Here is a 27,857-nt window from a genome sequence, read left to right as displayed (position 1 = left end):
GATTTATATAAAAATGATGCCATAAAATTGAAATAAAAAAGAAAGTCGAGGATAAAAAAATATTGTTTATTTCAACTTAATTATTAAAAAAAGGGGTAATTTACACAAGTAAAAAGCGTAAAAAATGTGTAGAAATGTACAAAAAGATTAAAATCTAGCTTACAAATTACTTATTTACATATTTATCACATAAAACTGATTTTATTAAAATAAAAACTTAATAAAAAAAACAACTGGCACTGGAAAATCATTCACGAGAATATTAATAAAAAAAATAATAGTAAAAAAGAAAATATAATTAAAAAAAAAATAATAAATAGGTTTTTCGTGTAAAAATATTTTTTTCTTAGCAAAAATATCTTACCCCAAATTAAAAAATAAATAGATTTCTTTTCCAAAAAACTTAAAATTTATTTATACAAATTGTAGGACGGATAAATTGGCACTTTGATTATCTTAAAAAAAAACGAGTGTCTTAAACTAACTGAAATCGCCTAAAAACGGATCGAAATTTATGTGATCGCCGAAATCGGGCGAAACCGGGTCGAAATCGGCTGTTGTTAAAGAATCGTCCGGGAAATCGACCGAAAAATCGGCCGGGGTCAACGAATGATCAGAAAAATCCGAGTGTAAAGGTAAAGATTCACCATCTGATTCCAATAAGAAACAATCCAACTCGGAACAATCCGAAAACAAGTCTTGGGTCGTCTCCGCACCACTTAACACTGCACTCAACGAAGAAATATATTTCATCGCCAATCTTAAAGTTGTTATCTTCGTTAATTTTTCATTCGCCCCGTTTTGAGATGAACAAATATGCGGAACTGCCCTTCTCAACGTTTCAAAAGCTTGATTAATTTCTCTCATTCGACTTCTTTCTCTTGCATTTGCCGTTTTACGCCTGTACTTACTCAAAGGTGCCGGTTTTTGCTTCGGTTTTGTTTGTTTCACCTTCACGTTATTATTTTTACCAACAATTTGAACAGATTTTAATGTGTCTTCGTCAAAATTGGTCGAAATCGTATTTCTTCGTTTCGATGATCTTGGTCTTAACGAATATTTATCACCTCTCGAAGATTTATCGGAATCGCTGTTATTATTTGAATCAGTTGTGTATGTTGGACTGTCCAAAGGTAAAGACAGTCTGTGGGTGAGATCGTCGTTGAACAACATCGCGTAAGAAACTTCAACTAATACAAGAAGGAAGAAGAAGTAGAGTGTGTTGGAGTAGGAGGTGGAAAAGGTTTAAAACGCGGAGGATCGAGAAAACGATCCTCACCAACCGAGATGCGGATGTCGATTGCCTTAGCGGCTGGACCCGCAACTGAACAGGTACACCCGGAGGTGTCTCCCACTATAAAACTCTTTGGACTACTCCCGCACTCTCGATGACCCCCACAAAACGTACCAATATAAGATTAATATACAAAATATAATTAAACCTTTTTTTTACTTTCAATTCTAATTGCGTAAAAACACACAAACACATAAATTCGAATTGAAATTAATATTTATAAGAAATTTTGCAATGTGTTACTTTCATTTTAGGTTCGAATCCATAAACAAAATCTGTTCAAAATCTAAATTAAGACTAATTACCTTTAAATCAAGTTAAATTTGTTTTTATTAAAAATAACTTATTTACAATCGCTTCTTTTTACAATTTTTCAACGACGTGTATATAAAAGTTTGGAGTTTCGATTTCTTCTAATTTCTTAAAATCTCCGAATAAATTATGAATACATTTCTTGTTAAAAGCCTCCAATAGCATCGCTTTAAACACTTCCAATCGATGGGGATAATAAGATAAACGAAATTCACTACAAAAAAAAAAGTTCTTTAAAATACAAAAAAAACCTCGATATAACGAATCTCGATGTAACGGATATAACGTGGGCCTTCCTATAGCAGTCTTAAGAAACGTACGGTTTCTAGTTCTAAAGTGTTCTGAGAAAAATACGAAAATGTGACAATTTTAAAAATGTTGTTAATGGTAACTCGGGATTCGCAGCATATTATAACAAAAGTTGTAGCAAATTTTATCCTTAACAATATTGCTCTCTTTCACTTTTGTTCTCAGATGCGACAATATCGAGAAAAATAGGAACATATGAAAATTGGATGAATTTGTTGCTTTTTCAAGTTGTTAATGGTAACATTCGGGAAACGGAGCATATTACCAATTTTCTTTTGAAACGAAAGTTGTAGCTAATTTTATTCTTAGCAATATTGCTCTCTTCCACTTTTGCTCTCAGATGCGAAAATATCAAGAAAAATACGAAAATATGAAAATTTGCTGAATACGTAGTTTTATATGTTGGTAATGGTGGGGATTCGGATCACATTTCAAAAAAACTTTTAGAACAAAAGTTGTAGCAAATTTTATTCTTAACAATATCGCTCTCTTTTGCTTTTGCTCTCAGATGCGAAAATATCAAGAAAAATACAAAAATATGAAATTTTGCTGAATTCGTAGTTTTATATGTTGGTAATGGTAGCACTGGGGACTCGGAGCATATTATAATAAAACTTTTAGAACAAAAGTTACAGCAAATTTTAACCTTAACAATATTGCTCTCTTTCATTTTTGCTCTCAGATGCGCCAATATCGAGAAAAATAGGAAAATATGAAAATTGGATGAATTTGTTGCTTTTTCAAGTAGTTAATGGTAGTATTCGGGAAACGGAGCATATTACAAATTTTCTTTTGAAACGAAAGTTGTAGCTAATTTTATTCTTAGCAATATTGCTCTCTTCCACTTTTGCTCTCAGATGCGAAAATATCAAGAAAAATACGAAAATATGAAAATTTGCTGAATTCGTAGTTTTATATGTTGGTAATGGTAGCACTGGGGATTCGGATCATATTTAAAAAAAACTTTTAGAACAAAAGTTGTAGCAAATTTTATTCTTAACAATATTGCTCTCTTTTACTTTTGCTCTCAGATGCAAAAATATCGAGAAAAATGCGAAAATATGAAAAATTGACGAATTCGTAGTTTTATATGTTGCTAATGGTAGCACTGGAGATTCGGATCGTAATACAATAAAACTTTTAAAACAAAAGTTGTAGCAAATTTTATATTTATCAATATTGATCTCTTTCCCTTTTGGTCTCAGATGCAAAAATATCGAGAAAAATACGAAAATATGAGAATTTGATGAATTTCGCAGTTTTACAAGTTAATGGTGACACTTCGGATTTTGAGCATGTTACAAAAAAACTTTCAACACAAAAGTGGTAGCAAACATTATTCTTAACAATATTGCTCTCTTTCACTTTTGCTCTCAGATGCGAAAATAGCGAGAAAAATACGAAAATATGAAATTTTGCTGAATTCGTAGTTTTTATGTTGGTAATGACAGCACTGGGGATTCGGATCATATTTCAAAAAAACTTTTAGAACAAAAGTTGTAGCAAATTTTATTCTTAACAATATTGCTCTCTTTTGCTTTTGCTCTCAGATGCGAAAATATCGAGAAAAATACGAAAATATGAAAAATTGACGAATTCGTAGTTTTATATGTTGGTAATGGTAGCACTGGGGACTCGGAGCATATTATAATAAAACTTTTAGAACAAAAGTTGTAGCAAATTTTATCCTTAACAATATTGCTCTATTTCACTTTTGCTCTCATATGCGTCAATATCGAGAAAAATAGGAAAATTGTATGAATTTGTCGCTTTTTCAAGTTGTTAATGGTAGCATTCGGGAAACGGAGCATATTACAAATTTTCTTTTGAAACGAAAGTTGTAGCTATTTTTACTCTTAGCAATATTGCTCTCTTCCACTTTTACTGTCAGATGCGAAAATATCAACAAAAATACGAAAATACGAAAATTTGCTGAATTCGTAGTTTTATATGTTGGTAATACTAACATTCGCGATTCGGAGCATATTACAAAAATACTTTTAGAACAAAAGTTGTAGCAAATTTTAACCTTAACAATATTATTCTCTTTCACTTTTGCTCCCAGATGCGAAAATATCGAGAAAAATACGAAAATATGAAGAATTCATAGATTCTATATTACAATATAGTTCGATATTGGACAGTCACTTTCCCGTATTAATCTGTTATATCGAGGTTTTACTTTATAAATAAAACAAATTCTTTTTATATACCTTATATCATCTTCATTAATCGGCTTATTTTTTTCTTGTTCAGAAACGTTGATTAAATAATCCATCATAACCATAGCGGGACGACCGGCTTCAAATAAAACTGAAGTTTTAATATCAGTCATATGTGCGCTCTAAAAATAAATGATTTAAAACCAGCATTGCAAAAGTATTTTTAATTACGTTGTAATATAAACATTTAGCTGGTGTTTTTCCCGTATTAATGATATAATCGTAATTTCTATGGTCGATTAATAAAAGGCCACCGGGTTTAACGCATTTTTCGAAATTCTTTAACGCTTGCCTAAAAGAAAATTAAAGAAACATTATTAATTAATATTATCTTATCGGTTTATTACATCATTTCAATATCAGTAATGTGTTTACTTCTTGGTTTTATCCACGTCACTAAATTAATCGAGATTAAAATTGTTTTTCTTACTTTTGTTCGCGTTGATCACCATAAGAATCCATCATGTGGGCGAAAGAATTTCCTAAACAAATCACGGCATCAAATCCACCCCCAATATGCTCGCGAATGTCATCATAAAGTGTTAACCAATTTGCTTCCTCAATAACTAAAAAAAAAATATTAAAAAAAAATCAAACTTAATTAAATAAAATTTACTCCATTTGTCAAAAGCCGCTTCCTTTCTTCGTGCCCAACGAGTTTGTAAAGCATATTTTAACATTTTATCAGAAGCGTCCACGGAAATCACTTCAAATCCTTCTTCAAGTAACCAAACCGAATCAATTCTACTCAAAATGTAATTATTTAAATGAAAATATGAATATATATTTATTTACCCTGTTCCACACGCAACATCTAAAATTCTTTTACATCCTTTCTTCTTTAACAAATTTAATAAGAAATTCTTGTAATTTTGTGTACGAGATTTTTGATCTCCAATAAAAACTTGCCAAACTCTCGCGGCTTTTCCATCGGCGTATTGATCGCGAACTCCTTCAGCGGGGGTTCCTAAAGATCTCGCGCGAAATACCGTATCAGCCATCGTCTTACTTAACGAATTACAAGATGAAATGAAACCTGCATAAACGGGGTTTTTCTTTTTATAAGCAATGTATTTATATCAGCACGTCGGTTATTATGTATGAAATGTAGATAAAGATATAGAAAGGCCGGTGTTAGGAAAGAGGTGTCTGATAAGAATGATTTTTAACTTTTTGGTGTGGCAACAGGTTGTTTTTTTTCTTTTTCGATTTAGCAAATTTATCAGATTTAGTGCAAAAAAATAAATGGAACAAATTTGAATAACAAAAAATGTATAATCTATTTATTTTATCAACTAAATTATCATCCAAACATTTTGTAAAACTCATTTCTTCAAACATTTTGTTTCAATCAGTTTTAATTTTTGGATTTAATGAAACTTTTTAAAGTTATAAAGTAATAATCAGTCTAAATAGGTTCCAATTTATTCCAAAAAAATCTTTATTCCATTAAACATACTAATAATTTATTAATCATCTAAAATATCATCCAACCACTTCTCCAAATCATCTTTTTCTTTCGGTTCTTTTAATCCCTTCAATTCCTTAGTAGAAAAATTTGTAATTGAACATTCTTTATTATCACCATCATTTTTAATTAAATCATTCAAATCATCACCCATTAAACCAATTAAAATCTTATTTGTTGATTTAGTTTCATCTTCTTTAATTTGAACATTTTTCTCATCATTCTCTTTTAAATGTTTCAAATAATTTATTTTTGCACTCTCAGCATCTGCCAAAATTTCGTTTAAACTGCTTTCCTAAAAATAAAATTAAGAATATAAATAAAATGAATAAAAAGCAAATAAATGTGAAATACACTAAAACATTTTTCATCAATACCACATCGAATATGAAAGGGAATGCTCAATAAACCCAAACTCAATGTGTTCATATCGATTTTGAACATTTCGCATTTTATTTCTTCATCTTTTAGGTTATCCAGACTTTTGTCTGCTTTAAATTTGAAATAATTTCCTTGGGAAATAGGAGCTGAAACGATTGCTGAAAAATCTTTAGCTACATCAATAATTTCTTCTGATTCTGGTACATCTATAACTTCATATCTATGCCAGTTACTTTCTAAACCTCGTCTTCTGTAAGGGTAATCATTATCTATCACGATTTTATCTTCGTCGTCGACGGAATCTGATTGTTTCTCTTTAGGGACCACTTTTGACTTATTTTTGTATTTTTGATTATTTTTATACTTGGAAGCTCTAAAATGATATATGAAATTAAGTTATATAAGTTACTTATATGGATGATTACCCCATTTTTTTTGATTCACTCATTTTTCTTGCTTTAAATAACGGAAATGATTTTGAGGTTATGTTTTTAGATTTTGAGGATTTTGAGGTTACGTTTCAAATATTAATTAATTATTCATAAATTTACATTGAATTGATTTCAAAATAATGAAAATTTCTTCTTTAATTGTTGATTTATTCATAATTTCAATAAATTTTTGATTTATTAACCTTTATTAAACATAATTCAATGACTTAAAATTACAGATTTCTGTAATAATAATAACCTAATTAAACCTGCCACATTTGTCTCAATATTTTTTTTTTCAGATGTTAACTGAATTACTTAAAAATTAAGATAACAAAATTGGGTTTATTTGAAACCATTTTTCCCGGACGAGGTTAGTTTGGCCCCCAAAATGCTTGCATATGGGATCAAGGATAACTTAACCTCAAAAAATTTATTTATTTTTAGTTGTAAAAATTGATTCTTTTTTGGATAATCCCCTTGTCTGATGTACAATAAGGTAAAGTTTCGAGATGATGTTGTAATCTTAATAATTTCGATTTTGCCGTTAGGGAAATGATGTGTATTTAAGTAAAACTTTAACATGGATTTTGAGACACGGTGCCCATAAAGAAGGGTTTACGATATCTTCGGATGGTTATGTTCCAGTTTCTCAGATTTTGGCGTATAAACAATTAAAAGGAAAGTTTAACGTAAATGATATTATAAAAGTTGTGGAAAATAATAATAAACAAAGGTTTACATTAATAAAAAGTGATAGTGGAGAGTTAAAAATCAAAGCTAATCAGGGGCACTCAATTGGAGTTGTTAAAGAATTAGACTTAACACCGATAACAGATTGTTGTGGAGTTGAAAATGTAATACATGGAACGTATTTGAGAAATTGGGATAAAATTAAACGCGAGGGTTTAAGCCGAATGACTAGAGAACATATTCATTTTACAGAAAGTATTGATAAAAATAAATGTATTAGTGGTGTTCGAGGTAATGTTGAAATTTTGATTTATATTGACCTGAAAAAAGCTTTGGATTCTGGATTCAAGTTTTATTTATCACCAAATAAAGTTATATTAAGCCCTGGAGATATAAATGGATTAATATCAAGCGAATTTTTTTTTAAAGTTGTTAACATAATAGAAAGTAAGATTATACATAGCTAAAAATTATTTACTTTTAATTAATAATTAACTTTTAGATATTAATTTATCTTATTAATTAATAAATATAATGGGAGATAATAATTTTTGTGTATTGTGCAATGTAAGCCTTCCAGACAAATCAGCTAGAGAGTCGCATTTCATTGGAAGAAAACATCAATTAGCAGTTCACAATGAACACATTTTAAACAAAAAGGAAAAATGTGGCGTTTTTGTGACTGGTTTGCCCAATTTGGTTGCTAAAGAACAAATTGTGAAGTTTTTCAGTGATTTTGGACCAACAAAAGATGTTTTTATCGGCGAAGGAAATCGATTTGCTTTGGTGGAATTCTCTGATGAGGCAACCGCTCAAAGTTTACTCAAAAAACAAAAAGTTTTTTTTATGGGTAAAACATTGTATATAAAACCAAGAAAAAGAAAAGAACAAGCAAGTAAGAATATCTTCCTTTTTAAGTTACTTCTTCTCCTAATCCTATTCCTCCATCCATTTCTTCCACTCCCTCTGGTTCCTGGCTAATTCCTTTATATCTGCAAGAGTCTTCCCTCTCTTCTTCCCATTTCTTCCTTTTTTATTATTGTGTTATGTTCCAGTTTAGGTGCTTTTTCACTATTTTGCTGATTATCTCCTCTTGATCTACTCCCAGTCTTATTTCCTCATTCCTTATCCTATCCCACTTTGTGTTCCCCACTATTTTTTGTAAAAATTTCATTTCCATTGCTGTAATCTTTCCTTCTTGTCTATCTTGTAGTGTCCATGATTCACTGGCATATGGTAATATTGCCAGTGTATACTTCTTCCCAAAAATTGTTCTGTTTAGAGTATGATATACGTTGTTTGTTTTCCTTATTCTTAAATTTATGTCTAAATCTATCCTTCCATCTTGTGATATTATACTGCCCAAGTACTCATGTGATGATACTTCTTCTATCTTTTGTTCTTTAATAAATATTTCTTTTGGGTTATTTCTTATTTCCTTTTTATTTATTATCACAATTCTAGGCCATCTTTTCAATTTCTTCTGTCCATATTTTAACCAACTTCCTTGCCTTTTTATGGTTCTCTGCTATCAGCACTATGTCGTCAGCATATAAATAAGTTATCAATTTTTACTGATTCCAAACTTTTATAACCTATCACTGTTAATATTATAAATAACAATGGGCTTAGGCTATCGCCTTGTTTTATGCCCTTGCATATTTAAAAAGTTTTTGATGTTTCCCTTCATTTGTACTATGCTCTTGACTTTCTTATACAAGCTTTCAATTATTTTTGTTAGTTTTTGTGGTACCATTAGTTGTTCTAGACACTACCATGTAATACTACGATTAATTGTGTCAAAATCTGGTTTTACACTATCACTAGAACTACCACAAGACCTAGAACTAGAATCATTTGGCTTTAGCCGTCTTGAGAGACGTGCGGCAAAATCCGAATATTTCTAATTCTAGGTCTAGTGTTAGTTTTAGTTTTACACTAGCACTATTACCAGAACTAACACAACACCTAGAACTAGAATCATTCGTGTTTAACCGTCTTGAGAAACGTACTGCAAAATCCGAATGTTTCTAGTTCTAGGTTTACACTATCACTAGAACTATCAGAAGACCTAGAACTAGAACTATTCGGGTTGAGACGTGCGGCTAAACCCGAATGTTTCTAGTTCTAGGTCTAATGTTAGTAGGTAGCACTAATTAGCATAAGATATCACTATGTTGCATATTTTTAGTGCACTAAAACTAGAACTAACACAAGACGTAGAACTAGAATCATTCGGATTTAGCCGTCTTGAGAGACGTGCGGCTAAACCCGAATGTTTCTAGTTCTCGGTCTAGTGTTAGTTCTAATATTGCACTAGCACTATCACTAGAACTAGAATCATTCGGGTTTAGCCATTCGGTTCTAGTGACAGTGTTAGGTAACGCTAGTTAATAAAAGATATCACTATGTTGTATATTTTTATTGGACTAAAACTAGAACTAACAGGAGACCTAGAACTAGAATCATTCGGGTTTAGCCGTCTTGAGAGACTAAACCCGAATGTTTCTAGTTGTCGGTCTAGTGTTAGTTCTAGTTTTGCACTAGAACTAACCTAATGGGCAATGAACTATAACCTAATATTCTTGGACCTAAAAGCAGATTTTGACACATGTAATCGTAGTATTATATGATAGTGTCTAGAACAACTAATGATACCACAAAAACTAACAAAAATAATTGAAAGCAGATTCTAGTTCTAGGTCTTGTGTTAATTGTAGTGATAGTGGTAGTGTAAAACTAGAACTAACATTAGACCTAGAACTAGAAACATTCGGGTTTAGCCTCACGTCTCTCAAGACAGCTAAACCCGAATGATTCTAGTTCTAGGTCTTGTGTTAACCGTGTCAAAAGCTGCTTTTAGGTCCAAGAATATTAGGTATAGTTCATTGGCCGTCTATATTTTCCTTTTAATGATATTTCGGATTACATCAATTGTTATCGTTCGTTTGTTTGCTTGCTCTGTATGCTGCTTGTTCATCTTCTAGTTTATTCTCCACTACTCTTCTTAACCTTTTCTCTATTATCCTTATGTATAATTTGTAACTTGTAGATGATAGGCATATGGCTCTGTAATTTTCACAGTTCGAGTAGCTTCCTTTTATATAAAATAAGATGTAGGTAAAAGTAAAAACTTTTTGAGAAATACTAAAATGTTTAATTCAATTCAAGCAGACATGTTTTGAAACTAATGTTTCATCTTCAGTACCTAAATTTAAGAAACAAATTAACAAATATTAACCGGAACGTATTAATAACGGTAAGGAGAAATCGGAATTTGAAAAGGTGAACTTACTTAGAATATTATACAATATAATGGAAAAATATTTTGTTAGTAGGTGGGGTTTAGGAATGGATCTAAATTTCTTTCAAACTAATTTACAAACAAAAAATTAATTTAACAAAATCAAAAAATTCAATAATATAGTTAAAATCTTGGAAAAAAATGTTTTTACATCAGTACACGTACGGAATACAAAATAAAGAAAAATTTTTGAAGTAAAATAAAACCTTAGTTTAGGACACAAACTTACCAGCTTAACATATTCTTACCTACATTTCTGTTCGTTCTATAGTTTGTCCTATCCTCTTCGAATTCGTTCTTATATATTTCTTCCATGACTCTTTCTTCTTCTTTATTGCCTGTCGGACTTGTCTGATTATTATATTTTCTCATTCCACAAACTTCCATAGCTTTATTTCGCATTATCTCTTCAAAAATTCTTCACCTTCCCTCCAGCGTTAAATTCTCTGTTTCTTCTAGTTTTTAAATTTTCGTTGTTTGTTTTTTCTTGATATTTTAGTTTTTCTTCCTCCTGCCTTGTTATTTTCATGTAGGTTGTCATCTCTTCTCTTTCGATTTCTATATTATTAATAGTTGCCATGACTAGTTTGTGGTTAGTTTCCATTTCTGCTTCTGCTTCAGTCTTTACCTCTTCGACTCTGTTTTGGAGATTCTGGGTGTATGTCATGTAATCAATAATACTCTTAGCATTCCTTTCTTCCGCCACAAACGTATATTTATCTTGCCTCCTTTGACTCCACATTGTGTTTCTAATCAATAAGTCGTTTATTTGACAAAATTCCAGCATTCTTTGCCTATTTCTATTCATCACTGCCGCTCCCTTATCCTCATATTCTCCTATACTACCTCCCCCCTTGTGTATATCATTACCTATTCTCGCATTCCAGTCTCCCATTATAATTATAATACTTCCTCTCTTTGTTCTCTGGATTTATCGAAGGTTTTCTGCAGACTTGAATAAAAATCTTGCTCAATGTATTTTCTTGGACTCCCGAAAAGTATAGACTATAATAGTTTGAAAATTTTATACTTAATATAATTCCCATTATTTCTATCCCTAAACCTTTCCATCTCATCCATTATTTCCTTTTCCTTTCTTGTTAAAGTTGTAATATTCCACGACCCCATCTTTATAACTCTCCTATTTTCTCCTTGCTTTTATCCATATTCCTGCCATTTTAATCCTTACTGAATTTAACTTTCTAAGTTACATAAACATTAAATAAATCCTTTTAGATGAACCAAATATAGAACAACCCCATTTAGATCACGATTTAATAAACACATCATTAAAAAATCTACAATTCGAGGAGCAAATAAATAAATTAATGGAACATTTACAACCGAATCAAAAACAACAAATCGAATCGTACAAAATACTTTGCGAGGACCTTCAATTGACGTTACAACAAATTTTTAAAGAGGGTTGCCGCATTTTTCCGTTTGGATCGACAGTAACTGGTTTAAATTTTAAATACAGCGATGTGGATGTTTTCGTTGAAGTTGCGAATATGTTAGATTCCGATCCGACAACGCAAACGTTTATTAAAAAGGCACGAAATGCGTTACCTAAATCGAAAAGTTTCGCTCAAGTCTTAGCGATACCGAAAGCGAAAACGCCGATTGTAAAATGCGTTCACGTTCCGACTCAATTAAGTTGTGATTTTAATTTCAAGAATATGTTGGGTGTTTGTAATACTTATTTGATTAAATATTATATGTCGTTAGCTCCACAATTGCGCACGGTTACGATGATTATAAAATATTGGGCGAGTTCGCACGAATTGCATGGGAATAGTAGTAAATTTAGTAATTACGCGTTAACGATTATGTTTATTTTTTATTTACAACAAGAACCGTTTCGTTGCGAATCTGTTATTGAGATGCAAAAATCGCCGGGGATTGAAAATATTCAACATGGTTGGAACGGAGGTTTTTTACCTGCGAATTTAACGAATGAAAATCTTTCGAATAAATCAATATTTGAACTTTTGGAAGGATTTTTTAAATATTATAGTCAATTCGATTATAGTTTATACGTTGTTTGTCCGTATTTAGGTAAAATTGTGCCGAAAACCGATTTTCTTCGACCTGATATTTTATCGGATGATTTTTTAACTTATAAAATAAATTTGGTGAATATGTTCCCTCTTTTAGTTGACACGCCGATTTGCGTTCAAGATCCATTCGAACACAATCATAATTTAACTAAAGCTGTGAGTTCTCGTGTTGCGGATGATTTCAAACTTTTTTGTAAACACGCGTTAAATACACTCCAAGAAAAAAATAAAAAAGAAAACGACAAAGAAGGACCCCTTTATAAATTTTTCACATCGGAACCTCTCGACGAAAGATTTACATTAACTGAGAATGTATGTAAATTTAAATTAATAATGGGGCAATCTTTAAAGTATTTAGAGAAAAAGATTCCAGAAAATTGCGAAAATCGTCCGAACGAAATCAAATTTGTTTGGTACTCCATGGTAAACGAATTTATAATAAACGTTTTAGCAAAAGCATTAAAATGTGACATTAGTGTAACCACCGATAAACAAATTCAACGAGAAGAAGGTGTTTTAGATTCGGTTAGTTTACGATGCAAAGCAATGCAAAATTTATGGGAATCAAGAAGGGCAATTCGACGCGATATCGAATTAAATAATAACGCCACGAATTTAGAAAAGGAAATTCAAGTAACCAACTATATTTGTGAGGTACTTTGTAAAAACATCACATTATTACAACCCATCGTTGATTTTACAATAACAATAAACGCTCGGGATAATCCGATCGAAATGGACATAATAATAACAAAGCATAATTCTATGAAAGGGTGCTTTCGGAGCATTTGTACATTTCTTGCCATCCGACTACCTCATTGGCTTAATGCACACGAACGTGAAATGAATGAAAATGTTAATAAAACCGCCAGTTAATTTCAAGTAACAAATAATTAATTTTTAAATAGAGTTTGTTTGTAATATTTTAGTTATAAATAAAAAATGTATTTTTTACAAAACATAGTGAAATAGTTAAATAAATTCCCGTCTCCTTATATAAATTAATTAGAATAGCTTCTATTTTATCACCTTTTTTCTGCTACTATCCGTGCTAAAAGTCAAGCCCCTCAATTTAGAGATCGATATCTTTGCAACCGTTCGATAAAAAAAAATAACGGTAAAATTTTTTTGTAATCATTGAACATTTCTACGTAACATGTAAACAAAATATGTCAAATAATTGCGCCTCTAATTTTTTTAGAGCGATTTACTCGAATTATAAATTAAAAAGAAACGGAAATAAACCATGCTGGTGTTTGTTAATATAGACGACGTCTCGTCTTTATTTTTTGTGTAAGTAAAATTATAATATATACAGTTCGCGTGAAAAGTAACCTTCATCTAAAAAGTACATATCACGGGAACATGCTCTACAAGTCTGATTAATTAAGCCGAGATCGCTTGCGGCCCAGTCTAACAAGGGAAGTGTCACAACTGTGTCTCACCGATTTCGATGCAATTTGGTACAGTCATAGAATGGGCCAAAATAAGGTTCGTACATTTTTTTATACGTGCGGTAAAAGCCCCTGGGGCGAGTTATAGGGGTTGAAAGTTTGGAGAAAAAGTACGTTTTCACTTATATTTTAAAAATGAAAAGTGCTATCAAAATTTGGTAAATTGTAACTGATATTCATTTTAAAAGAGCTTTCTTTTGATGTATCACACATATACCAGAGGGTTAAGAAGGGCGAACTACCCCTATTTTTTTGGAATTATTTAAAAACCACCCTATCGATTTTGGCGGCATTAAGTATACTTCCAGCACGTTCAAAAATATTAGTTAAGGGTTTTTTCCCATTCGCTCTAGATCATCCCCAGCGAAGTTACGGGGGTTAACATGTAACCACTTTTCGTAAGAATGATGTGATAAAATTGTCAGGTATTTTGAAAATACTTTAACAAAACCGTAAATTAGTCGCACAATAAAATGTTTAATGTAAAATAAGGCATAATACACCATTTAGGGGTGGTTGGGGTTAACCACCCCCTTAAAAATTAATTCTATCCCGGGCATTACTTGTTGATTACGGCGAAATTTGGTACTGTGTTTGTTTTATATTTGAAGTAAAAATTTTTGAAAATGGTTATAAGGGTTACAAATTAGGGGTAGTTTTTTGTTTATACCTCGAAGATGAAAACTGCCATCGTAACTGTGGTATTGTTTTTTAAAAATCTATCTATCGATGTTCCACGAGGTAAACTACCCTCATTTTCTTTAAATAATAAATATAAAACTACTAGATAAATAAGATATTTTATTTATTTATGAGTTAAAAAGCAACTGACAAAAAAAAATAGTTCAATATACCAAAGAAGTTTATTCTACATTACTAATTGACGTTTTTTATGTTCAATGTTAAATTTATTCTTTCATTAATTTAACACTTTTTTCCTATCTTCTATAAAATTCCTTTATTAATAAAGGAAAATTAATGAAAGAATAAATAGAAATTCTCTATCACATCATTAACATTGTTAAGTTTATTTTTATTCTACATAATGTTGCCAAAAATACACCTACCAAAAAAATTTTGGCACAATATTTGTTTTTTTAGTGCCGCTTGCTAAAGGTCATTTCTCAAAATAGTTTTTTCTAGTATAAAAGAACGTGTGCCCAGTGGGTAGATTTTAGTTTCAGAGCAACTGACAGAAGCAATGGTTACAATAAACCCAATAAACGTTTTAAATTTGCTAATGACAGTTTTTACTGTTATGAATATTCCCCAGACTCCTGTAAATGAAGCAGAAGTTAGTTTAAAAGAAAATATACAGCGTATTTTAATGGAAAGTATGGAAGACTACAATATGCAAATTGAAGACGAAACTGTATTAATTTTCGATTCATCCAATGGCATCAATGACGGTCAGCAAATTATTGAAGACCAGGATACAACTGACAGGTTTGTAGAAGATACTGATGCTCATTGTCCATTGAAGGATGACATCGACTACGAGTACAAATTAGAGGCGGTAAATTACTGGACAAGTGGGAAGAAAGGTTATTTGAAACTAGAAACCGTAAAAAACAAATACCGAAAAGTAACGTCAAAGACCCAATTGCACAGATGGTCTAAATATATTGAAGAAAGAGGGACATACAAAGAAAAATTAGCAGAAATTACCGAATTTGTAATTAATCAAGCGAGAGCCGCCGTAGATAATAAATTGCCACTACATGATATTGATATACGCAGATGGGCTATACAAGCTAGAAATGAAAAGAATTTATCTCCTCAACTGTTCAAAGCATCTCATAGCTGGGTGCAACGTTTTAAGAAAGCAAATCGGTTAGTAAGCCGAGTAAGGCTGTATTTGACCTGTTGTCCCTGCAGGTATAGATAAATGTTTAAAATTAGTACCTGATGGAGTTATTTCACTAATAACTTCAGGACAATGGCCACTCCAAGAATCTAATAATAATAATGATTTAGAACCAGTATTTGGAAAATATACATTTTGGAGCCAATTTTTCATGTGTTCTGAAGTTAACTTTCCAGATTTTGATGCCAAAACGTATATATTGTCTGCTTTAAACATTGTATTTGCTACCCTCGGTCCAAAGCTGCCAGAGGGTTCTTTTAAAACAATAAAAAGTGGAGAAAGAAGTTTCCCATCAGCAGATATTACGGGTTGAATTGTGTAACTGTGCGTTGTAGATGACACCGACTGGACCACACTTTCTACGGTTTTAACTCCTAAATCGCTTAATGTTCTTCCCGAATGGAATTCCAAGTTAAAACCGCTCTGATCCGAATTGTAGGTGTTTTCAGGTCCATATATTTGGATTTGTAGCTTTGCCTCTTTAACGAAATCTTTTGCTAAAGTTTTTACTCGATCAACATTTCCAATTTGTTTTTGGGATAGAAATTTTGTTATTTTTCGGCTTACTAACCGATTTGCTTTCTTAAAACGTTGCACCCAGCTATGAGATGCTTTGAACAGTTGAGGAGATAAATTCTTTTCATTTCTAGCTTGTATAGCCCATCTGCGTATATCAATATCATGTAGTGGCAATTTATTATCTACGGCGGCTCTCGCTTGATTAATTACAAATTCGGTAATTTCTGCTAATTTTTCTTTGTATGTCCCTCTTTCTTCAATATATTTAGACCATCTGTGCAATTGGGTCTTTGACGTTACTTTTCGGTATTTGTTTTTTACGGTTTCTAGTTTCAAATAACCTTTCTTCCCACTTGTCCAGTAATTTACCGCCTCTAATTTGTACTCGTAGTCGATGTCATCCTTCAATGGACAATGAGCATCAGTATCTTCTACAAACCTGTCAGTTGTATCCTGGTCTTCAATAATTTGCTGACCGTCATTGATGCCATTGGATGAATCGAAAATTAATACAGTTTCGTCTTCAATTTGCATATTGTAGTCTTCCATACTTTCCATTAAAATACGCTGTATATTTTCTTTTAAACTAACTTCTGCTTCATTTACAGGAGTCTGGGGAATATTCATAACAGTAAAAACTGTCATTAGCAAATTTAAAACGTTTATTGGGTTTATTGTAACCATTGCTTCTGTCAGTTGCTCTGAAACTAAAATCTACCCACTGGGCACACGTTCTTTTATACTAGAAAAAACTATTTTGAGAAATGACCTTTAGCAAGCGGCACTAAAAAAACAAATATTGTGCCAAAATTTTTTTGGTAGGTGTATTTTTGGCAACATTATGTAGAATAAAAATAAACTTAACAATGTTAATGATGTGATAGAGAATTTCTATTTATTCTTTCATTAATTTTCCTTTATTAATAAAGGAATTTTATAGAAGATAGGAAAAAAGTGTTAAATTAATGAAAGAATAAATTTAACATTGAACATAAAAAACGTCAATTAGTAATGTAGAATAAACTTCTTTGGTATATTGAACTATTTTTTTTTGTCAGTTGCTTTTTAACTCATAAATAAATAAAATATCTTATTTATCTAGTAGTTTTATATTTATTATTTAAAGAAAATGAGGGTAGTTTACCTCGTGGAACATCGATAGATAGATTTTTAAAAAACAATACCACAGTTACGATGGCAGTTTTCATCTTCGAGGTATAAACAAAAAACTACCCCTAATTTGTAACCCTTATAACCATTTTCAAAAATTTTTACTTCAAATATAAAACAAACACAGTACCAAATTTCGCCGTAATCAACAAGTAATGCCCGGGATAGAATTAATTTTTAAGGGGGTGGTTAACCCCAACCACCCCTAAATGGTGTATTATGCCTTATTTTACATTAAACATTTTATTGTGCGACTAATTTACGGTTTTGTTAAAGTATTTTCAAAATACCTGACAATTTTATCACATCATTCTTACGAAAAGTGGTTACATGTTAACCCCCGTAACTTCGCTGGGGATGATCTAGAGCGAATGGGAAAAAACCCTTAACTAATATTTTTGAACGTGCTGGAAGTATACTTAATGCCGCCAAAATCGATAGGGTGGTTTTTAAATAATTCCAAAAAAATAGGGGTAGTTCGCCCTTCTTAACCCTCTGGTATATGTGTGATACATCAAAAGAAAGCTCTTTTAAAATGAATATCAGTTACAATTTACCAAATTTTGATAGCACTTTTCATTTTTAAAATATAAGTGAAAACGTACTTTTTCTCCAAACTTTCAACCCCTATAACTCGCCCCAGGGGCTTTTACCGCACGTATAAAAAAATGTACGAACCTTATTTTGGCCCATTCTATGACTGTACCAAATTGCATCGAAATCGGTGAGACACAGTTGTGACACTTCCCTTGTAAGTGATATATTAACAGGTTATCATATCGTAGTACCTCGGTTGCAAGTGATCTTTTGACTAATTAAGCCAGTTGCTACCGATGCTCACTGATTAATATCATATCTATGTGAACCTAGTTATCATATTGCAGTACCTGGACCGCAAGCGACCTTGCCTTAATTAACAAAAAGAAAGTATAAATTTTAATAATAATAAGTTTATTGAATATGCATCAAAACGTACAATATTCTCGTCAAATAAAAGTCGTAATAATAATGGCAAAGAAAACAGGTATTCATTAGCTTATCTTCATTGCTGCAAAATATTCATCTATGGAGTAGAATTCATTCTTCATATTCAATATTTTGAAATGGGGTGATAATTCACTGTATAACTTTATAGATATACAGGTATCCCGTATCTTCGGCATCAGAGCATTATACGGTTGAAGGATGCATTATTCTGAAGAAATTTTTCTAATAAATTTTTTTCGTTTTAAATTCTCCGCTTTTGTCGAATAACAGACGATTTTGATTCGCGAAAAAAGTTTATTTCTCTTTGCGTGTCGAATCTATTGGTAAGTACGCGTGAGAAACGTTTTTTGAGCTTTTAAATTACCTCTATAACTCTGATTTTGTTTCAGACCTACTAGCGTTCTTATCGCTTTCTTTTGGAGTTTAAAAACTTCTTTTAGGTCACTGAAAGCACCCCATATTGTTATGCCATACACCGCCATGCTGTGGAAGTATGCGAAATACACATTTCGTGGTGCAACTCATGGTTTCCGTAAACACCACGCCAAGGAATTTGGTGTTTAATAATTGAGCTGCGGAGCCGATTGCGGCACAAAACCTTACCTAATATTCCTTCACTTTATAATTAACATTACAAAAAAGAACTAGCCTTACGCACTGTGTTTTAATTAATTTTCTAGGGGTCTTTACCTTCTAATAAGATTTGCTAGACTCAACAAGCCCAGATAGCTTGCGGCCGAGGCTCAGTAATCCATTTCAATGAAGAAGTGTCAGCTAATTTATTAGTGTTATAAAGACAGAAGCCCGAGGACGCTTGCGGCCGAGGTTTTACAATTTACTGTGTTAAAAAGATATTTTAGTTGATTTACTACAATGTCAAAGAGGTAGAAGCCAAGGTCGCTTGCAGCCGAGGATCTACAATTTACTACGTCAAGGAGATATATTAGCTGATTTACTACAATGTCAAAGAGGTAGAAGCCGAGGTCGCTTGCGGCCGAGGCTCTGTAATCTACCTAATAACGAAGTATCAGTTAATTTATTACAGTGTTATAAAGACAGAAGCCGAGGTCGCTTGCGGCCGAGGCTCTACAATTTACTCCGTTAAAGATATACAGGGTGTTAAAAAAAGAATCCAAAACACATAAAGAGGTAATAGTATAGACTAAAATAAGCAAAAACTTTTTAATAAACATGCGTGGATTTTCTACAACCTTATAGAGGTAGAAGCCGAAGTCGCTTGCGGCCGAGGCTGTACAATTTACTCCATTAAAGAGATATATTAATTTATTTGCTATAATGTCAAAGAGGCTTTGTATTCTACCTAATAAAGTAGTATCAGTTACTTTATTACAGTGTTATAAAGACAGAAGCCGAGGTCGCTTGCGGCCGAGGCTCTACAATTTACTTCGTTAAAGATATACATATATTAATAGACAACCTAAGCCTTGACGTCACAGGGGAGGAGCTTATACTGACTCCAAACATTTTCGTTGCTAACGGTAAATCACCATATGCAATTTTCCATTAGTGTTAAAATAAACTAAGTGATGACATTTCAAATGACATTTTTTGGCGATTTATCTTAGCAACTGTGGTTAGCAACGAAATTGCTTGGAGTCAGTATAAGCTCTGCCCACCTCTGTGACGTCAGACTTAGGTAATCTCTTGATTTACTACAATGTTAACGAGGTAGCGCCGAGGTCGCTGGCGGCCGGAGACTTAATAACGAAGTGTCAGCAAAGTTATTACAGTGCTATAAAAACAGTAGTCAAGGTCGTTTGCTTCCGAGGCTCTACAATTTACTGCGTTAGAGATATATACATATATTAATTGATACTACAATGTCAACGAGGTAGCGCCAAGGTCGCTTGCGGCTGCGTTATCTACTTAATAACGAAGTATCAGCTAATTTATTAATGCTATAAAGACAGAAGCCGAGGTCGCTTGCGGCTGTGGCTTTATAATTTACTGTGTTAAAGAGATATCTTTGTTGATTTACTACAACCTCATATAGGTAGAAGCCAAGGTCGTTTGTGACCGAGGCACTACAATTTACTCCGTCAAAGAGATATATTAGTTGATTTACTACAACGTCAAAGAAGTAGAAACCGAGGTTGCTTGCGGCCGAGCCTCTGCAATTTACTTCATTAAAGACATACAGGGTGTGTCAAATGTTTGGAATATAGCCAATAACTTCGCCATTTGTGGTTTTAAAGAAAAATGTTTCAAATAAAAAAATTTTTATTAATTGTGGCGCATTTTTTCGCGATACTTGCTTGTTTACATTGTTCTTTGTTTCGTTGCTATGGCAACCAACATTGTTATTTTAAATAGGATGCATATGTTTTTTTGCACATTTTAATAGAGGATAAATCCCTCTACGCGATGAACATATCAAATCATATGTATTAGAAAAAAATCGAGAAAAAATGTGTTCTCTGAAAATATTAAATCAGCAAATTACAATCAAAGTGGGTTACACAAATGGCGAAGTTATTGACAATATTCCAGACATTTGGCACACCCTGTATATTAATTGATTTACAATTACAGTAAAACCGCGATATAACCGACCGCGTTCGAACGGACTTCGGATATAATGGATAAATATTTTTAAGACACTATTGAATGTTATCTATTTAATACATCAGTAGTTTATAAATAGTATAGTTAAATATAAATGTTAGCGCTCATAGATAGAGTTACGGGTTATTCCCCAAGTTGCTCTATTGGAAAATCTTGTAAACCTCGAATTTTAAAAGACACAATGAATAGTCTTCCAGTTTCATGTTATAATTTCCAAAAGGCATGGTTTACAACAAATACAATTTTCAAAAATTGTTCTTTTACAGAATTTATACCTGCAGTCAAGAAATTTCAAGAGAAGATGCTTGATACCACCAGATGATATGAAACGTTTATTGCTTTTAGACAACTTTCCAGATCTATAAACATTTTCCGTTCAGAAGATGGCAAACTTGAATGTTTTTCAGCTACTAAACGAATGTAACGAATTTTTAGACGAAGTAATGGTGGTATTGGAGGATGAAGAAGGAAAATTTAAAAAAATTACAATTTAAAATCGACGAGTTTTAATTTTGTGGCTGCATGGAAAGAAGTTATAAAATACGTGGCGAATTTATTTGATGAAGATATTAATATTGATTTTGAAGGATTATAAGCTCCTTATTTTTGCACTGCTCTACAAAACAACATTGGCGAAAAAGATGCTGAGGAGGATATATTATGAAGGTATTATATTCTGAATCTCAACTGTGTTTAATGACTTTGATGAGATTGACTTATAAATTAATGTTAATAAATTTGATAATTATTAGTGATTTTAAGGTTGTCATCAACACTCGAAACAATTTTGAAATGTAAAAAGTAAAGTGATGTCACAAACTCAGCTGGTTATCAATTATACATCTTTCAAATTATAAATATAATAACTTTGATTATTGATTTTGATTAGTAATAAAAATGTTGGCACTCAATTCTTATCAAAGTGGTAGTTTCATATAATATTTAAGGAGTAATAGTTATTTATACCTTAAAAAAAACTTCAACACTTTATAGTTATTATTAGGACCCAAACCCAAATTTATACTAAATTTATTCTCAATTAATGCCGTAGTGATATCTTCACAAATCGTTTCGTACAAATCTGAACTCATATTAACTCAAAAAAGTTCAACTTTCTAGTTCAAGTAGTGCATAAAAAAGCAAAAAGCTTTATTTAAAAAATAATTAATTCCAATGTTTTTTTATTAATTTGTTAAACCTCTTGAGTTATAAATTAATGTTAATAAATTTTCGATTTGTTAATTATAAGTGATTTCAAGGTTGTCATCAGTACTTGAAACAATTTTGAAATGTAAAAAATAAAGTGATGTCACAAACTCAGTTCGTTATCAGGGAAACAATTAAACATCTTTCAAATTATAAATAACTTTGATTATTAATTTTGATTAGTAATGAAAATGATGGCACTCAACTCTTATCAAAGTGATTGTTCAAGTCACTGTATCAACATGGAGGTCAAGGTATATCTAACATTCCATTTAGGTGTAAGAAAACAAAATGATTTGGATTATAATCAATCAAATTGTTTTCTTTATTTATCCCAAGATATAAAATTACTCATAAAACTTACTTAACAAAGTCCGTTTTTGTTCGCATAACTGAATTGGGTACAATTTAAGATATTATTTTTTTCTAGTCCTAATTTAATTTAAAAAGTGTATACGCAGTTCGATTATCATTAGAAGTACTTTTTGGTTTGTAATCTGATGCACAAATCAAAACCACTCAATGTTTATCTTTTTCGGACCACTAACGATCCTATAATCTCGATTAACATCGTCGAAACAATCCCCTTTTTGTTCAGTTTTACAGCGAGAACCATCCAAAATGGTTCGGTTTTTAATTCTCGTTTTTTTGGTGCCATTAATCGGTGCTCAAGACATTTTCAATTCTCAAAATGTTAAAATCAATTCGGAACGAGAGGTGGATATCAGCTCGGAATGTAAAAAGCAATTAGATATTTATTACATTGCGCTTACGAAGATGGAAGCGTGGGCTTGGAATTGTAAGAAAAGAATCTTTATTTTAATTTAATTTAATACATTTTTATCACTAATTTAAAACAAATTGAAACAGGGATTTACAATCCGTTTTAAGTACACTTTTAATTGTTTCTATTGAATGTTATCACAAAACCTTTAACAATGATAATTTAACGAATATTATTTTGAAATAATCATTAATTTATTTAGTATTTGATGCCTCTGCTAAATTTCCCGTGGGTGTTTTCGATGGAAACAGAAATCTTTTGGGAAATTTCCCGCAATGTATGCGGGTTGAGTATAAAAAAGATGGAGTTGAAATTTATGGTAAACATTGTTTGGCAGGATTAGTTTCAGCAGTACCAGATATTACGGTACAAAATGAAAAGTCATCTTCAATCAAAACCGTTGGGGTAGATAAAAATCATTAAAATAATAAATACGTATTTAACAAATTTTTTTTTTAGAACTCTCTTGGACCTAGAAGTGTCTTTCAAAATTATATTAATATTAACAAAACCAAGATTAACTCAAGATCTGGGTATCCCATTGAAGACACAAAAGGAGGATATGTTACTTTTTCGATTTGTATCCCGGATGCTTGTACACCAAGTGAAGTTCATGGTTATTTTTCTTTACAATTACCCTTAGATGTACAAAATATTTTTAATCAATTAGTTGCTCCTAACGATGACGCTTTGTGTCAAAGTGAACCTACTATGGAAGGATTTAGCAATGTTGATTTAGCTTTTTGGTAATTAAGTATTCAAAATTTACAGATGTAAATGTTTATTTTATTTATTTTTAGTATCTTCATTGGTGTTATCATCTTATTAAACGTATGTGGCACCTTATACGATGTCCAAATGACAAGGAAAGGAAAAGAACCATCTCAATGGTTTTTAGCCTTCTCATTCGTACGAAATTTCAAAGAACTTCACAATGTTTCAACTAGCGCAAACAGAATTTCCTGTCTCGATGGTTTGAGAGTTTTTAGTATTTTCTGGGTTATTTTGGGCCATAGATTTTCAATCGCCCAAGTTTTACCGTATGTAAACGCCGATTACGTTTGGGTTTGGGCACATAGGATGTACTCTCAATATGCTCAAGGAGCAGGTTCCGCAGTCGACTCTTTCTTATTCCTCAGCGGATTATTATCAGCAATGTTATTCATCAAATCGCAAAGTAGACCAAATGCTAAGTTTAATATTATTATGTTTTGGGTTCATCGATATTTGAGGTAAAAAAGAGAATTGATTTAATATGTGTATAACTTTTTATTTTTAGACTTACTCCTGCTTTAGCTATTGTTTATTTCCTTCACGTTTCTGTTTATGTTCATTTCGGATCTGGACCAGTATGGCCAATGTTTGTACATAATTTAAGGGATAAATGTTTGGAACGATGGGCATCATTTTTCTTTTATTATCAAAATTATTTAGATTCAAATGGAATGGTGAGTTTTTTATAGCTTTAAGTACAAACTTTCCTTAATAACTGGATAAAGCTTCTAAAAGTTTTTTCTTTGACCACACTTTCAATAAACGTCAAATTCAAATTCACAACTTTTGAAAATTCTTAATCAAAAAATTATTGATCCTAGATACACAAAATTTGGTACAACCTAAGCTTAAAGTTTACTTAATAACTGGGTAAAGTTTCATTTCTTAATTCCAAACCGTTTTGGAGAAAACAATTTTTTCTCTAATCTCACTTTCAATAAACATCAAATTCAAATTTACAGCATTTGAAAATTTGTAATAAAAAAATTGTTGATCCTAGAAACACAAAATTTGGTATAACCAAAGCTTAAAGTTTCCTTAATAACTGTCTAAAGTTTCATTTCTTAATTCTAAACCGTTTTGGAGAATACAATTTTTTCTTTAACCTCACTTTCGATAAACGTCAAATTCAAATTCACAACTTTTGAAAATTCTTAATAACAAAATCATTCATCGTAGGAACACAAAATTTGATACAACCTAAGATTAAAGTTTCCTTAATAACTGGATAAAGTTTCATTTCTTAATTCCAAACCGTTTTGGTGAAAACAATTTTTTCTTTAACCTCACTTTCAATAAACGTCAAATTCAAATTCACAACTTTTGTAGATTTGTAATACAAAAATTGTTCATCCTAGAAACACAAAATTTGGCACAACCTAAGCTTGAACTTTCCTTAATAACTGGATAAAGTTTCATTTCTTATTTCCAAACTGTTTTGGGAAAACAACTTTTTGTTTAACCTCGCTTTCAATAAATGTCAAATTCAAATTCACAACATTTGAAAATTTGTAATAAAAAATAACCGTTTTGGAGAATACAATTTTTTCTTTAACCTCTCATTCAATAAACTTCAAATTCACAACTTTTGTTGATTTGTAATAAAAAAATTGTTGATCCTTGAATCACATAATAAAGTTTCTTTAATGACTGGATAAAGTTTCATTTCTTAATTCCAAACCGTTTTGGAGAAAACAATTTTTTCTTTAACCTCACTTTCAATAAACGTCAAATTCAAATTCACAACTTTTGTAGATTTGTAATACAAAAATTGTTCATCCTAGAAACACAAAATTTGGCACAACCTAAGCTTGAACTTTCCTTAATAACTGGATAAAGTTTCATTTCTTATTTCCAAACTGTTTTGGGAAAACAACTTTTTGTTTAACCTCGCTTTCAATAAATGTCAAATTCAAATTCACAACATTTGAAAATTTGTAATAAAAAATAACCGTTTTGGAGAATACAATTTTTTCTTTAACCTCTCATTCAATAAACTTCAAATTCACAACTTTTGTTGATTTGTAATAAAAAAATTGTTGATCCTTGAATCTTTAACTTTTGAAAATTTGTAATAAAAAAGCTGTTCATCCTAGAAACACAAAATTTGGCACAACTTAAGCTTAAACTTTAATTAATAACTGGATAAAGTTTCATTATTAAATTCCGAACTGTTTTGGAGAAAACAATTTTTTCTTTAACCTCACTTTCAATAGCGTCAAATTCAAATCCACAACTTTTGAAGATTTTTAATTAAAAAATTATTCATCGTAGAAATACAAAATTTGATACAACCTAAGCTTAAAGCTTCCTTAATAACTGGATGAAGTTTCATTTCTTAATTCCAAACCGTTTTGGAGAATACAATTCTTTCTTTAACCTTACTTTCAATAAACGTCAAATTCAAATTCACAACTTTTGTAGATTTGTAATACAAAAATTGTTCATCCTAGAAACACAAAATTTGGCACAACCTAAGCTTGAACTTTCCTTAATAACTGGATAAAGTTTCATTTCTTATTTCCAAACTGTTTTAGAGAAAACAACTTTTTGTTTAACCTCATTTTCAATAAACGTCAAATTCAAATTCTCAACTTTTGAAAATTTGTAATAAAAAAGCTGTTCATCCTAGAAACACAAAATTTGGCACAACCTAAGCTTGAGCTTTTCTTAATAACTGGATAAAGTTTCATTTCTTAATTCCAAACCGTTTTGGAGAAAACAATTTTTTCTTTAACCTCACTTTCAATAAACGTCAAATTCAAATTCTGAACTTTTGAAAATTTGTAATAAAAAAGCTGTTCATCCTAGAAACACAAAATTTGGCACAACCTAAGCTTAAACTTTCCTTAATAACTGGATAAAGTTTCATTTCTTAATTCCAAACCGTTTTGGAGAAAACAATTTTTTTTTAACCTCACTTTCAATAAACGTCAAATTCAAATTCTCAACTTTTGAAGATTCTTAATTAAAAAATTCCTAGAAACACATAATTGGGCACAATCCAACCTTAAACTTTCCTTAATAACTGGATAAAGTTTCATTTCTTAATTCCAAACCGTTTTTGTAGAAAACAACTTTAATAATGAACCTCACTTCTAACAAACGTCATATTTTACTAATAATATGATATAACCGTATTTTTAATTGATTTTTTTTCTTTTAGTGTCTTTTGCATACTTGGTACTTATCTATGGACATGCAAATATTCATTCTTTCACCTATTGTTTTAATACCATTAGTTAAATATCGAAAAATCATGTTAAAAATTATTCTTCCAATTCTTTTAGCAGCTAGTATGATTGTTGCTTGGGTGATTCCTTACGTTTACGACACTCCAATGTAAGTTATTAATTTTGATGTACGATTTATCAATAACAATTTATTTTTATTATTTTAATAGAGGATAAATCCCTCTACGCGATGAACATATCAAATCATATGTATTAGAAAAAAATCGAGAAAAAATTTATTCTCTGAAAATATTAAATCAGCAAATTACAATCAAAGTAGGTTACACAAATGGCGAAGTTATTGACAATATTCCAGACATTTGGCACACCTGTATATTAATTGATTTACAATTACAATAAAACCGCGATATAATCGACCGCGTTCGAACGGACTTCGGATATAATGGATAAATATTTTTAAGACACTATTGAATGTTATCTATTTAATACATCAGTAGTTTATAAATAGTATAGTTAAATATAAATGTTAGCGCTCATAGATAGAGGTACGGGTTATTCCCCAAGTTGCTCTATTGGGAAATCTTGTAAACCTCGAATTTTAAAAGACACAATGAATAGTCTTCCAGTTTCATGTTATAATTTCCAAAAGGCATGGTTTACAACAAATACAATTTTCAAAAATTGTTCTTTTACAGAATTTATACCTGCAGTCAAGAAATTTCAAGAGAATCAGCTTGATACCACCAGATGATGTGAAATGTTTATTGCTTTTAGACAACTTTTTTGATCACCCATCTATAAACATTTTTCGTTCAGAAGATGGCAAACTTGAATGTTTTTCA

The 27,857-nt window shown here is 31.1% G+C and overlaps 5 protein-coding genes across 10 annotated transcripts; 2 read left to right on the top strand and 3 right to left on the bottom strand.

The window, feature by feature from the left end:
• Positions 1-45: 45 nt before the first annotated feature.
• LOC111414019 (helix-loop-helix protein delilah-like) lies at positions 46-1,330 on the bottom strand. The gene has a single exon (XM_023045164.2). It carries the CDS (start codon positions 1,171-1,173, stop codon positions 481-483), a length of 693 nt encoding a protein of 230 aa, XP_022900932.1. The 5' UTR covers positions 1,174-1,330; the 3' UTR covers positions 46-480.
• Positions 1,331-1,606: 276 nt separating this feature from the next.
• LOC111414017 (Glycine N-methyltransferase) lies at positions 1,607-5,326 on the bottom strand. The gene is made up of 6 exons (XM_023045163.2): positions 4,933-5,326; positions 4,754-4,881; positions 4,568-4,703; positions 4,309-4,429; positions 4,129-4,259; positions 1,607-1,820 (listed from the first exon to the last, which is right to left on the bottom strand). The coding sequence occupies exons 1-6, from the start codon at positions 5,136-5,138 to the stop codon at positions 1,658-1,660; spliced, it is 885 nt and encodes a 294-aa protein (XP_022900931.1). The 5' UTR covers positions 5,139-5,326; the 3' UTR covers positions 1,607-1,657.
• A 214-nt stretch (positions 5,327-5,540) lies between these two features.
• LOC111414006 (uncharacterized) lies at positions 5,541-6,645 on the bottom strand. The gene is made up of 3 exons (XM_023045152.2): positions 6,412-6,645; positions 5,960-6,359; positions 5,541-5,900 (listed from the first exon to the last, which is right to left on the bottom strand). The coding sequence occupies exons 1-3, from the start codon at positions 6,432-6,434 to the stop codon at positions 5,607-5,609; spliced, it is 717 nt and encodes a 238-aa protein (XP_022900920.2). The 5' UTR covers positions 6,435-6,645; the 3' UTR covers positions 5,541-5,606.
• A 17-nt stretch (positions 6,646-6,662) lies between these two features.
• LOC111414005 (tRNA 2'-phosphotransferase 1-like) lies at positions 6,663-17,418 on the top strand. Of its 2 annotated transcripts, XM_071200667.1 has the most exons (4): positions 6,663-6,790; positions 6,865-6,916; positions 6,969-7,557; positions 7,613-7,716. In XM_071200667.1, the coding sequence occupies exons 2-4, from the start codon at positions 6,905-6,907 to the stop codon at positions 7,630-7,632; spliced, it is 621 nt and encodes a 206-aa protein (XP_071056768.1). In that variant the 5' UTR covers positions 6,663-6,790; positions 6,865-6,904; the 3' UTR covers positions 7,633-7,716. The 2 variants fall into 2 exon arrangements, with proteins under 2 accessions (XP_071056768.1, XP_022900919.1); XM_023045151.2 differs by lacking the exons at positions 6,663-6,790; positions 6,865-6,916 and adding an exon at positions 11,651-17,418 and having other exon boundaries at positions 7,468-7,557; positions 7,613-8,005.
• Positions 17,043-27,833, top strand: LOC139432224 (nose resistant to fluoxetine protein 6-like). Of its 5 annotated transcripts, XR_011642089.1 has the most exons (10): positions 17,043-17,132; positions 21,324-21,723; positions 22,862-23,062; positions 23,250-23,452; positions 23,507-23,793; positions 23,848-24,279; positions 24,327-24,495; positions 26,988-27,163; positions 27,225-27,330; positions 27,711-27,801. XR_011642089.1 is itself a non-coding variant. In XM_071200668.1 (9 exons), exons 2-9 carry the CDS (start codon positions 21,618-21,620, stop codon positions 27,751-27,753), a joined length of 1,617 nt encoding a protein of 538 aa, XP_071056769.1. In that variant the 5' UTR covers positions 17,043-17,132; positions 21,324-21,617; the 3' UTR covers positions 27,754-27,833. The 5 variants fall into 5 exon arrangements, 4 of the variants coding, with proteins under 4 accessions (XP_071056769.1, XP_071056771.1, XP_071056770.1 ...); XM_071200668.1 differs by lacking the exon at positions 27,225-27,330 and having other exon boundaries at positions 27,711-27,833; XM_071200670.1 differs by lacking the exon at positions 27,225-27,330 and having other exon boundaries at positions 21,810-23,062; positions 27,711-27,833.
• Positions 27,834-27,857: the final 24 nt, after the last annotated feature.

This window comes from Onthophagus taurus, chromosome 11 (assembly GCF_036711975.1).
Source record: "Onthophagus taurus isolate NC chromosome 11, IU_Otau_3.0, whole genome shotgun sequence".
In the NCBI taxonomy this organism is placed as follows: Eukaryota; Metazoa; Arthropoda; class Insecta; order Coleoptera; family Scarabaeidae; genus Onthophagus; species Onthophagus taurus.
The sequence above is the reverse complement of the archived record's forward strand: the minus strand, read 5'-3'. Positions and strand labels throughout refer to the sequence as shown.